General features: G+C 48.4%; 1 protein-coding gene across 2 annotated transcripts in view; it reads left to right on the plus strand.

The window, feature by feature from the left end:
* The window catches only part of LOC119390743 (uncharacterized), a 490,304-nt gene that overhangs the window by 17,578 nt on the left and 460,580 nt on the right, over positions 1-12,146 (plus strand). For both annotated transcript variants that reach the window (XM_049414914.1, XM_037658433.2), the window contains exons 4-5: positions 9,494-9,565; positions 9,634-9,770. In XM_049414914.1, the coding sequence (XP_049270871.1) occupies positions 9,494-9,565; positions 9,634-9,770 (209 nt within the window). The remainder of the gene's footprint in view (positions 1-9,493; positions 9,566-9,633; positions 9,771-12,146) is intronic.

The following is a 12,146-nucleotide window of genomic DNA, read 5'->3' on the forward strand; positions in this document are numbered from 1 at the left end:
CAGCAGTCGAGCGCCATAAACACTAGACCACCGTGGCGGGGTATGCATAAAGCCGAAGGGCATGTACTGACACCAGTACCACACATCCCAAAACATTATCTCGGTTCATGTTTATTACGTTTTACACGTGGATGCAAGGCAGTTACGCTCGCCATGGCTCAGTGTGGAAGTTCACTGCCTAATACATCCCTCTTATTTTCTTCTTATCTGGAATGATCCGATTATTTCTAGTACAATTTGGTGCCTGTGTCGCGCAAGCCTCATGGTATCCTCAAAAAAGGCATAAAACTACACTCGCTGCAGAGGGTACCCAGTGAAAAAAAATTGCAGTGGCTTAGCACGGCTATGCCAGGATATACGTAGCGTTAGCAAAGGTTCAGCTGATTATTCTTAGCTTCACAGATTGTCTAGGATTATTAGCCTTCTTCTGTTCATTCTTCGTACGCTGAACCGATAATTGCCAGGCAACTACTTCGTGATCCGATGAGATAAACTTCTCGCCTCTTCTGTACCGTTGAGCAGCGTTTGCGCTCTCCTTCTCCATGGCGTCACCCACCTGCAAACGCCAGTCAGAGGCGCTATCAAGCGGCCCCAGCGCAGTGTCAGACTGCGACTGCACAGCGAAGGCGAATAGCTGTGTGCGCGCCGGTGCCAGAGTGTATGCCATGGCTACGACGTCACTCCTCTCGAATGCGCAGACTAGCAGCGGCGAGTCACGTGCAGTGATGGCGGAGTCTGCGCGCGCGCCGGCGCCAGTGTGTCTGCCGCGGTGACGATGCCACTCCTCCTGAACGCGCAGACCAGCAGCGGCGAGCCGCGCGCGGCGGTGGCGGAGAACCCGTGAGATGCCGGCTCCGGCGAGCCAGCTGTGTGACATCACTGATAATCGCGCATGCGCAGCAGGGCTCATGAGGATCCACTCGAAATGGGCTCCGGCTAGGCAAGTGTAGCTAACGCTACAAAAGGTTTTGTCTCCACAAGCGTGCGCTGGTGCTCTCATAGTGTAACGTTAAGACACCTTCTACTCTCTCCTACTTAGGACCTTCCGCATGAGAGCGGCGTTAAATAGACAACGCCTAGAGGCAGAGCGCATATCTGGTAAGATGTTTTGCCCCACACCCGCCTGCTCCAGTCCGCCTGCCTAGCCTTTTCTTGGTCACTGCGCTGATGCTCCTTAGTTTCCTCCGTGAAGAAAAAACCATGTCCACCCTATAGCGTTTGGCCACGTATTTAGGTCATGTGCTAACTTAAGGGCGTGTGGTTTGGCAACTCATTTTTTTTATTTAATTACACTATCTGTTTCATTTGGGCAAGATTTTTCCTTTATGACCGTGCGCACTTTTCTCACATGAGGGGGTTATTTTTATGCATAGGGAAATCAGCCTGTTTTAGTCTACAAACTTTCTCCGTGAAAGTTTGAAGCATTCCGTCTGCGCATGACTTCTCGCGCGAAGCACGCACACAAGAGAGGGCAATGCCTGGCTTAATAGCCTTGGAATAGTTGGGAGCAAACTGTCATGAGTAAAGGGGCACGGGGCGCGTGCCGGACAGCGCAATGCGTCGATGGTGTGCGGGGAATGGAAAAGTACCCGATGGTGTGCACCCCCGCCACGTCGACGCAAGCCATTGGCCGGAGAAAGGCGCGTGCCACGCGACCCGAACCGAGGTGCGGAACCCCAGAGGAACGAGCAGGCATTGTTCGGTGGAGTCGTCGAGTAGCAAGGTGGTGCAAGCCAGCGTCGCACCCGCGACGAGAGCAGCAGGACTGAGTTCTGGAGGCAGCGTTGTGCATGCCCCGGGAGGGTGGCCGTCGACCTCGGCCTCTACCGAGCGAGGCGTCCCGGGCTTGCGGCAGCCTCATCACACAGTTCTCGTGGCACCTGCGGCACTACCAGAGCTCGGCAAGACGACGGCGACCCACCGGCAATCACCGGAGAGCCACGTCGACAGTTCGACCCGGTGGCACCAAGGGGAGGCCAGGAGTTAGGCCTAACTGGACGAGACAGATGTTCTCGACAAAGGGCCGGAGTATCGGCGACGAGGACGACTAGCAAGGCGACGGATCGACGACAACGACCCCAAGACGTCGACAGCAGCTGCGACGACGGGGCAGGACGTCGATCTTCTCATCGAATCGAGACGACGGGCAACACGAACCGTAAGAACGTTCGATGCGCATAGCGAGACTGAGGCGCCATAGTGGCCAGACTTTGGAGTCCGGAGTAGTTAAGCATAGCTTGTAGGCTTTGCGATTTGTTAGTGATTGCGCGCTAGAGCGTCACCTTTTCTAATGCTTTTTTTTATGTAAATTTTTGGTGTTAACTTTTTGTTTGCAGTGGTGTGAGATATAAAGTTTGTTTGCAGTGACGCCACAATCTCCCGCCTCTCTCACTCTCCCAATTCCATTCCGCTTTGCAAGCGCTCCCGAGATACGTGACACAAACTCCAGCAGCTCTTTTTCGTTTCGTGGATGATAACTAAAACATGACTGCCTTTGAACTTAAGCTTCAAGTCCAAGTAAAACTTTTGTTGGTCCTCGTTGGTACATAGCATTTAAGAAGAAAACTTCAGCGCAAATGCAGACGGACCACTAAGACTAGAAATACAAGCACTGGCGTTTCTAGTCTTGGTGGTCCCTCTTCATTTGCGCTGAAGTTCTCTTCTTAAATTCAAGTCTAAGAACTGCTCCTTTCTCTTTCGGTCTCTGCATACTGCTTTCCTTGGTAATCCAAATATCGTGAAGCGCACACATTCACAATCGTCAGCATTTGCTGCTAAAAGTACATGGACAACTTGCGCGCCTGCAGGAGGAAATCTTTCTGTTACAGGGCGTGGGCGCCCCTTGTGGCGCGCTTATCGCCAGAATAGCTCAACAGATGGCTCATAGCTTTAAACATATTGTGCTCGCATCACAGTTTGCGCTGAAGCCATATATAGCACAAAGATCACTTCGCAAGCTGCAGCGCCCGTGTTCGCTGAAGGAGTGAGCTGGTAGCGTGTGTGCTGTTCGCATAATCAGAATCCTTTAATATTTGTTATCGTCAGGAAACTGCCCCCTCAGTATCATATGGAGCCAAGTGCCACCGCCAGCGGCGCAGCTGTGCATGAGAGGGCATGCGAGTGCTGCTATTGTTGTGGTTGTGTGTCGGACAGCGTCGGTGTTCCAGCTTTCTAAACTTTCGACACGGTCGCTTTACTTTTACCTAGCTACGTTTAACACGCGGCATGCGTAAATGAGTGCCTGAGTGCGTCGTAGCTCTTGTAAAGAGCACCCGGGCGAGCAGAGTAGCCGCTCTGCTCGCGGTGGTTTCAGCCTTAAATCCACAAAAGCGCCATAATCATCATCTGATTATGAGGCACAGCGGACTGGGAGACTCCAGATCCACTTTTCATCATCTAAGGTCTTTACCCAAATGAAAGTACGCGGTCAGTTTTTTTTACCTTAAGCGAAATGCCGCCACCGTGGCCTGCTGAGAGCTGCTAGTCTCGACGCTTTAATAGGTTCCGCTTTTTAATATTTGCCTAAAATTAAACGCTGCGCTATCGCAACAATGCCCCACTCGTGTCACTAGTAAAAATAGGCGAACATTAGAACTGTTGCACCCACATTCACCCGTCAGAAATTGCGATTTATTGATTGCGCAGAGATTCGATTGTTCGCTCAGCACGGCTGTTCAGTTTTGTGTTAAACTGTGAGAAGTGTTTTAACAGGATATCAATAAGTCATTACTGCAAGGCTTCTCCTGTAGAATGACTTCATCGAATGATCAAGAAAATGAAACTGAGGTGCTTCGGCAGTTATCAATTTATTTCTTTTTACCGACAGGATGTCACTTTTGAACGCAATTGAAATTATAACAGGCAGCGACGATGTCCGAGGCGTCAATGTCTTTCGAACACATACGCTTGCACATGGAGTCACCATTGGAATCACAACTTTTTAGCACATGGTAGGGCCTACTTTCATATCTTGAGCTGCCCTTCATTACTCGGGAAACCAAAAGCGCCCTTTCGTTGTTATCTTGCTTAGAGAACCGCCCGCCAGTACGGAAAACGTACTCGGAACCGTAGTTCTACATCCACACTTCAGCTATCTGTAAAAAAAGTCACAGCTTCGCTGCAAGGGCGAAGCGAAAAACGCGATAGCAAGAAATCGGAATGTCACACGAAGAACGAGAAGTAGCTCGATACTGAAGCACAAAGAAGCACGCCCGAAAAGAACGCACAGACATACACAGGCCAAGCATGAACTAACAACTGTCATAGTTGTTACGGCTTTGTGCTTGAACAACGCGCTGCAAATGTCGACAATGGAGGATCAGACGCTCTTAGATATTTCTTTTTCTTTGTTCACCTAAGGCGCATGGAGTGACCCTTCTGTGTCTCCTGCCACACGGGGGCGTCTGACGCAAGGCGTACCCAGTGTTCTTTGTTTTGTTTTTATTTCCCTTCCACATCACGAGTGGGTACAGAAAGGGGCCACTTTGTCGTGCGCGTCTCGAGGGCATTTTTCAAATTGAAAGAAAATGTAGCGTTGCGTGATCGAAAACACGCTCAAGCTCCTCCGAGCTCTGCTTACCATCAGTGGTAAATTGCGTATATAAACAGGGTGCCGTTATTTCGCTGGCTGGTGCATGGCGCATGGTTGGGCTGTCTAACGCAGCGCGCTGGTTAGCTAGGGGTCGATGGTTAGAATCCCCGGTCGGGTGCTTCGAAATTTTCTCTTCTGCTTTATTTTTCTTTACGATTTTTCTGTGCATATATATATATATATATATATATATATATATAGATATAGATATGCACAGGAGGCACCACAAGCATCAGCACGTGTCTCATCGTGCGAACGTTTCCGCACGCAAACGATAACCTCTGTGGCACATTGGCGCCGCGTTGAGGCAGCTTTGGGCAGCGTCCGGACGGCAGACGACAATGGCGGCCAATATCCAGGCGGTCACAAAGCACAGGCGAGCTGACGCCCAAGCCGGCCCAAGCGGTACATTTCGTGCGTGCGATTTACAACACGATCGAGTCCGTTACCGCCAACCGCGATCAGTTTCGCGCACGCGATAGGTACGCCAGAATAAAGAGCGATCATTTACTTGTGAAAGAATCCAGCGCCGATTTGTGCCCGAGTCAGATTGACATCATGGATCCGATAGACCTACTGTCTTCTCGGCTGCCATACCCAGACGGTGGCGACGCAGTGCCGTGACTACACCGGATATATATACAGCGTGGCGCCGGGACGTGTCAAGACCAGCTCCAGGCTTCATGACTGCGGCGAAACCTAAAAGCAGCACGACACGCTCATCCACGCCTACGTGTATATCAAAGGCACCGAGGCGTAGTTCCTAGATCGGCAAACTCTCCGAGCGCGACACAACCGCCAACGCGCCAGCTCGAACACAAGTTGGAAGACTGACCCGAGCGAGGAGGACGGTTAGTTCCCTTGACAACGGTTAGCACGTATCTCTGCACACGACCTGCATCTCCCGCGTGATTCGTCCCTTTGCAGGCTAACTGGTTTGCACAAGGCACGCCTCCCTCTGCGCTTGCGCCTTGACGGTATATCCGTTCATCGCGCGCGCCTATTGGGCTCCGTTACTCCGTTTTCGGGTAATTTTGCCTTAGAGTGTACGGCTTATAATGCTCGGTACATGATGCGCGGTGGTAATAAAAAGGCTGAATTTCGCCGCAACAGTGAAGCAATGAATGCGAAGCAACAAGTTGAACTGTTATACGAAGTAAGGCTGGCAGCTAACTCTTTTGGATGCCATCTCGTGTAACTAGACAAAGCGTTGGCTTAGCGAATACGGGCGCAGCGAAGCTGTTTTAGCGCTATCTATCATCTCGACGCGAATTAGGCGGTGAGAGCACAGCATGTGTACGAGCCGTGTACTGATGACTGTCGAGTAGCGCGCGCGCCTGCCCTCGCAACCGCAACGTTATGACCAAAGTTCGCAGTTGCTGCTCGAGCGACGCAGCCCCTCCCACTCCCTACTCCCTACCCCCCACCCCACTAATGGCTCTTCACGCTTTTTCACCCGAAGAAAGACGGCGTGGGCGTTTCCTCTCTACTTAGGTAGACATCGATGGCAGGCCTCACACGCGAAGTTATTATCGCATTCGCTGTTCGTACGACGGAGATGGACGGCTTGTTTCATCACTGCTTCAGCAGCGTTCTAGCGCGCGGAATGTACGATACAGGGGCCGATGTCCGATGTTATCGATTTTGTCTTGATATGGACATGATGGCGACGGCAAGAACCCGCCGAGACGTCCATGTAATTGCTACGGCAATAAAGAAAAAGTTAGGAGCCCTTTCACTATCGGGATAATTGGGGCTTTCCTTTCCTTCTTTATTTATTTATTTATTTCATTATTTATTTATTTATTCATTTATTTGTTTCGCTTAACGTAAGCATTCAGTTTTATTATATATACAGCGGACGTCCCCGGAACGCTGTTTTCGGGCTCTATTGGCATCGCGTCTTTCATGTTATTTCCAGCATTCGTCGGCCTCTAGAACGGCCCAACGAAAGGACCATTGCGCGATCATGGAAAACGCGGGCAAGGAATTCAATTTTGTCGAAATCGGAATTTTCCCAAAATTTTCAATTCCTTATATCCACGTTTAGTTCGGCGCCAAGAAATACTTCGATGTAGCGTCCATGACAAGTGTATTGCATCCCAATTGTTTTCTCTTATTTTGCGTTGTCGGTAGAGTGCATTCGTACGCTTCAGTTCAAATCACACTGGGGAAGCATGGGCATGTGGTATTTTAACGGCGAAGCTGTTTAGCAAATCGTCCCTTGTCCGGCGAACCAAAAATACTATCATCATCATAAACCGGTATGTGCCACAGAAATTGGGCGAGCACTGGTGCACTGTCATTGGCAGATTGGGTAACCGCTGTTAGTGATCGCCGATCGCAGCCATGGCGGCGAGTGTGGAACACTCTTTTTCTTCTTTTCCTGCCCGTTGGCGTCACGTAGCATGTGATCTGCTTACGAGATGGCGGATGACTAATAATCCCTCGCATACTACCTGAAGGCATCAAGCCTGCCAGAACGAGACCGGCGCTAGCACTCCTAGCTTTAAATGCACGTTTATACAACATAAAAACTGGACTGGAGGATGACCGCCACCGTAGCTCAGTGAAAGAGCATCGGACGTGTTTTTCCAAGGTCGCAGCTTCGGTCCCTTCCGGCTGCAACTCATACTTTACTTTCTTGACATTTATATCCTAATTACACAAATAACATCCCCTATACATTCCTTGGCATTATTGTCATTATTAGTTCCTTAGTTCCTTGGCATCCCCTATACATTCCTTGGTATTATTGTCATTATTAGTTCCTTAGTTGCTTGGCATCCCTTATCCTTTCCTTGGCATTATTAGTTCCTTGTCGGAACACGACAAGGAACTATACCAACTACGCCGTCTAGAGACGACAGAAGAGTGCGAGCGCCAAGGCACCAGGGCTCTCGTATGCCCTTTGCACCGTGGCCATGTCTCAGACGCATATTCTCCCTTCCCGCCACTACAAAGGGAGAAAAACTATTGAGTTGCACCTTTCCCACCAAAGCAGCTACCGGAAAGCGCACTGTTCCGATTCGGCAGCAGCTGCCCTTCGGCGGCGCGCTATTTGAAAAATGAACGTTTTCAAATACCGCGTGCAGCTCAACCATATGACCACAGGCCCAATCAGACATTTCCATTCATCGCCTAGGTCTCTCTTTGCAATAACAGTGAAAGTTCGTTATATTGAAATCATGGATGAGCACGCTTCGTCATCTTGAGGTTAAAAATACGCGGTGTTCCACGGACACGGTACTGTGAAAAGCGAACTATTTCGTTATACCGAGGCTTGCGTTATATTGAGGTTTAACTCGAATACATAGTTTAAATGAACTAGATGTCATTGCGGTCGTCATAAAGACAGTGCTCGCGTAAGAAAAGAGCACCACGACCTCTTGGTAACCTCTCTGGCTAGAACAGTGTTCACTTATTAGAGCGAGGCAGCATACCTCTACCCTGCAAAGTTTCTGTCTATGTGGACTGAAAACAAAACGCCAGGCCCCTAAACCACGAACAGACGCTCGCGCTCGCGTGTTCCTCTGGTGGCAGAGGCGCGCGCTCGTAGCGTTTTCACCTCGGACGCTGAGGACGGCCACTCGGAGAGCTGGACAGAGGAGCCGACGAACACATTTGCTGTAGGCTTGTACACAACTGCAACGCCACAACTAAATTTCTACCTCTGGGTGGTTTAGGGGTCCTTCAACAAGTGAATGCAATTGGCGTATCTTTCTCTGCAATGAGGCATACAGCATACGGCTCAGTAGTCTCTTTATTAAAGAAAGCACCAAACAAGTGTGAGAACTGCATGCTGGATGATAAGGCGGCTGTGAACAATGGGAGCACCCTCCCACATGTTCCCGGTAAAGATAAAGTTGCAGCTGCTTTGCACTTCACACGAGGGCTCCAAATGGCGTCAAATGGCCCTTCCTTCTCCCCACGTGTTTCCCGCTTTGATATATGAAGGAAGACCCATCTAGCACTCATTCAGTTCATTCTAAGACTGCCATAGGTACACCACGGAAATTAGACACCAGAAAAACAGCGTGAATACAATGCTCGACCAAAGGAACAAATTCGTCTTGCTCACGGAATAGCGGAGGAAGTTTGTCACTGCCAACGGAAGAAATTCGTCGCCGAGCCAATCACGGTCTATCAAAGCGACCACAAAGCGATTATCACTACCATTACTCTAAAGTAATAATAAAAGACACACCCCCTTCCATCAGCATGTGTGGTGTTTGACACAGCTTCGCTGGACATTCACTTTCGCAGGGCGGGTTGGCGGCCAATGAATTTGTTAAAGCGACCCGCTCAGTAAGAGGCAGAGTAGCGACGATCGAGAGAGCCGTCACGAATTCGAAACATCGCAGTGTTGTTGGTCACCTTCAGTGTCATGATCGCGCGTCAGGTTAATATTCTGGATAACGAGATTACAATTGCTTCACAAAAAGCTACAATTATTAGTCCACATCTCCACCACTTGTACGGAACCGCTTTATTCTAGCTGAAATCGAGCTGCTTTGACGAAGAAGCTGTGTAGCTAAAGATCTATACAGGTGAGTAAGCTGTAAACGGGACAGTGATATGTGGAGATGATCAAGGCAAAAATTATTCATGAGTTGTGCTCGCACTAGCTTATTCACAGTGTTATGAACGCTGCCACTATACGTTATGCTATTTCGAGGTCCGCACCCATCATTTAAAGCTAAAAAGAAATTGTAATGATGAAAATGACATGTCAGGACTTTAACGTAGTTAGCTATTGCCTTATTCCTTTAGCAATAGCATCCTCTTTTCTTACTGACACTGCCATCGCTGTGACTAGCACTGCTTATTTTATAATGATGTTGGCTGCCCTTACACGCTTAGTGAACAATTTAACTCCTAACACTGCGCAATATGTTACAGGCCCAGGAGTTCTTCAATGTACCTGGAGATCTTAAAATATTTCTCACGCTTGTCGGATCATCCAAGCTTGAGGTGAGGATTGTGTTCAACACTCACACATTCCGAAGGCCATTAACCTATTTGCTTTTTTGCCCTCTTAGGAGGAAGACATAGTTAAAAATACTACTATAAACGGAAATAAGTTAAATGCATCGGAGACTTTGGACAAACTACGCAAGATATTTACTTGGAATAATACCTTCGACGCCAGTGTAGACATCGTATTTCTTGCGACAGGGTACGTAAAAAGAAACTATGATGCGGGCACAGTCTAAAAGAAATAAGTTGTTTTCTTTTGATCTCGCCTTGACAGCATTGGCTAATGTGTTAGTGTTATTAGGTGGATTGAATTAGCAAAAATAATGTAGCGAGGAAGACAAGACGACGACGAGGCAGCCAAGCAAGCAAGCCATAGTGTTGGCTTGCTTGGCTGCTTCGACAAGGTCCTTGCTGATAATGCGTAAGCTGAGAGGCAACATTGAGGCGTGACAACCCTACAGTAATTTTTGAAGAAACTTTTATGGTGTTGGGGTGCCTTCGTTGGAATTAGAAGCGGCAAAAGCACAACGAGCTAGGAAGGAGGAGCAGTCCCGTAATAGCATATCGTGTTTGCGCACCGTATTTGCGAAACTTGTTAAAACACTGTAATATCCTTGAGAACGCGGGTTCAACTCCCGGTCCAGGCGGCCACATCTTGATGGGCGCGAAATAAAAGCACACCCGTGTACTTCCAGTTAGGTGTATTTTAAAGACTCCCACCTGATCCAAATAATCCAGAGACCTCCGCTAACAGCGTTCCTCATAACAGAGTGATTTTGGCACGTAAAAATGTTTGCCTAAATATTAAATGTTTGCCTAAACATTAAAGCGACTTTCCTTGATAGGCCAGGTGCGTGAAGGAGAAAGTGCGTGTTAGGAATGGGTAAACTATAGTGAATCGTACTTCGCTGCCGTTTTCATGCCAGCGTCTACTCTGGAAATGTCGAAAACATGCGTGGCTAAGTGTCCTTGTTGGTCCCAAGGGCATCTTTATTTTTGTTGTAGAGCAGGCAAAAGCATAAATGCACAACACAGGGAACATTTGACAACACACAGCGGTGTACGTTACGTGCCGATTTGAAATGCGAAGCATTTCTTAGCGGAACAAAGACACTATGGGCCTTTCAATCTATCTAGCCACCTACGTCTGGATGCTCTCGTGATCGTCTCCTTAACTTGGTATAGACAAAAATTAGCCTGGAAAGGTAAAAGGGACTCGCGTATATGACTGTCTGGTCACGACATGAATAACATGAAAATGATGTCGCGTACGTCGTCAAACACAATACTCCTGACACATGTGGCACATACCCGTGTACCACGGGCCGCGGTATGCGGGTATGCGCCAAAGGTAATTGGCAGTTTCTATCTACCCAGCAACGGCGAGAACAGACATTCGTAATATAAATGCGAAGTCGTTAAGAAAAGCCGATATCGGTGGCGTGGATCCCACGAATTCGAAGAATAAAAGTCAGGATCCCAGCAGGAATGGAAGCCAAGTATTCTGCGTGGCAGTCAGGTAATTTACCACACTGCCACGGGAGGTCTTAAAACTGCTTTGGAGAAAGACCCTGTGCAGGCGTATTGTCGGTGCAACGTCAACTGTGGTTGCAGTGTTGGTTATCTAATAATATAAGAAAGCAATTAACATTGCATATGCACTCCTATCATACAGGTGCCATGGCGGCTTAACGTCAATTTTGGTTCCAGTGTTGGCTACGCTTTTATAAAAGTGTAATAAACATTACACTTATATTACTATGATTCAGCAAGCTATATTCAAGAGTTTCTCGACCCTGCACGAATACGCTAACGAAAGTTATGTATGCTAATCACATAATCTCGTCGTAAAGTGCACTTTGTTTCGATAATGCTGACGTTTCTGGTCTAACGCGAGTGCTGAAGTTACGTCAGAGCATAAGTTACTCTTTAAACGCCAGTGTGATCGCCGTTCCTGGTAAGCCCACGATATGCACACAACTACTACGCTCACAAAAACAAGTCGATCTGCCTCGTGCCGCTTGGCTCAAGGGCAAAAAATGCAGCATAGACAATTACTAGCCGATTGCGTTGCATGAAACCGATTCCCACACGGCGTAGGATCTGCCGGATTTTTCTGTGCGTCCCTCACTTTTTTTACAGCGACAGCTGTTATGAGTTTCACAACAAGGGCCGTTTTTGGCGCCGTAGTTGTCCGCCACCGCCGCCGGTGTCCGTAACCACTATCGCGCGAAATAAGCAAAAACACGAAATAAGAAAAAATATTCAGGATGGAACGAGGTTGGCAACTGGGCTTTTTGCGCGGGAGCCCAGTGTTCCACCTCAGAGCCATGCCAATGCTTGAAACTGCTTTGCAAAAAGACCCTCTGCAGGCTTCATGTAGGCAAGGAACCACATTGATATTGTAATGTAGTTTGGTAGAAGACTAAAATAACAATCAGGCGTCGCACAACGCGTATTCTGTAAGCAGCCGTCACATACCGCGAATTGCGCAACGAGTGGGCTACTGAATGCTTCCAACCAAACACAAAGGGCTCTGCCATAATTCTTCATCGTCATGAGGCACAGCATCAAC

This window comes from Rhipicephalus sanguineus, chromosome 4, assembly GCF_013339695.2.
Source record: "Rhipicephalus sanguineus isolate Rsan-2018 chromosome 4, BIME_Rsan_1.4, whole genome shotgun sequence".
Taxonomy (NCBI): Eukaryota; Metazoa; Arthropoda; class Arachnida; order Ixodida; family Ixodidae; genus Rhipicephalus; species Rhipicephalus sanguineus.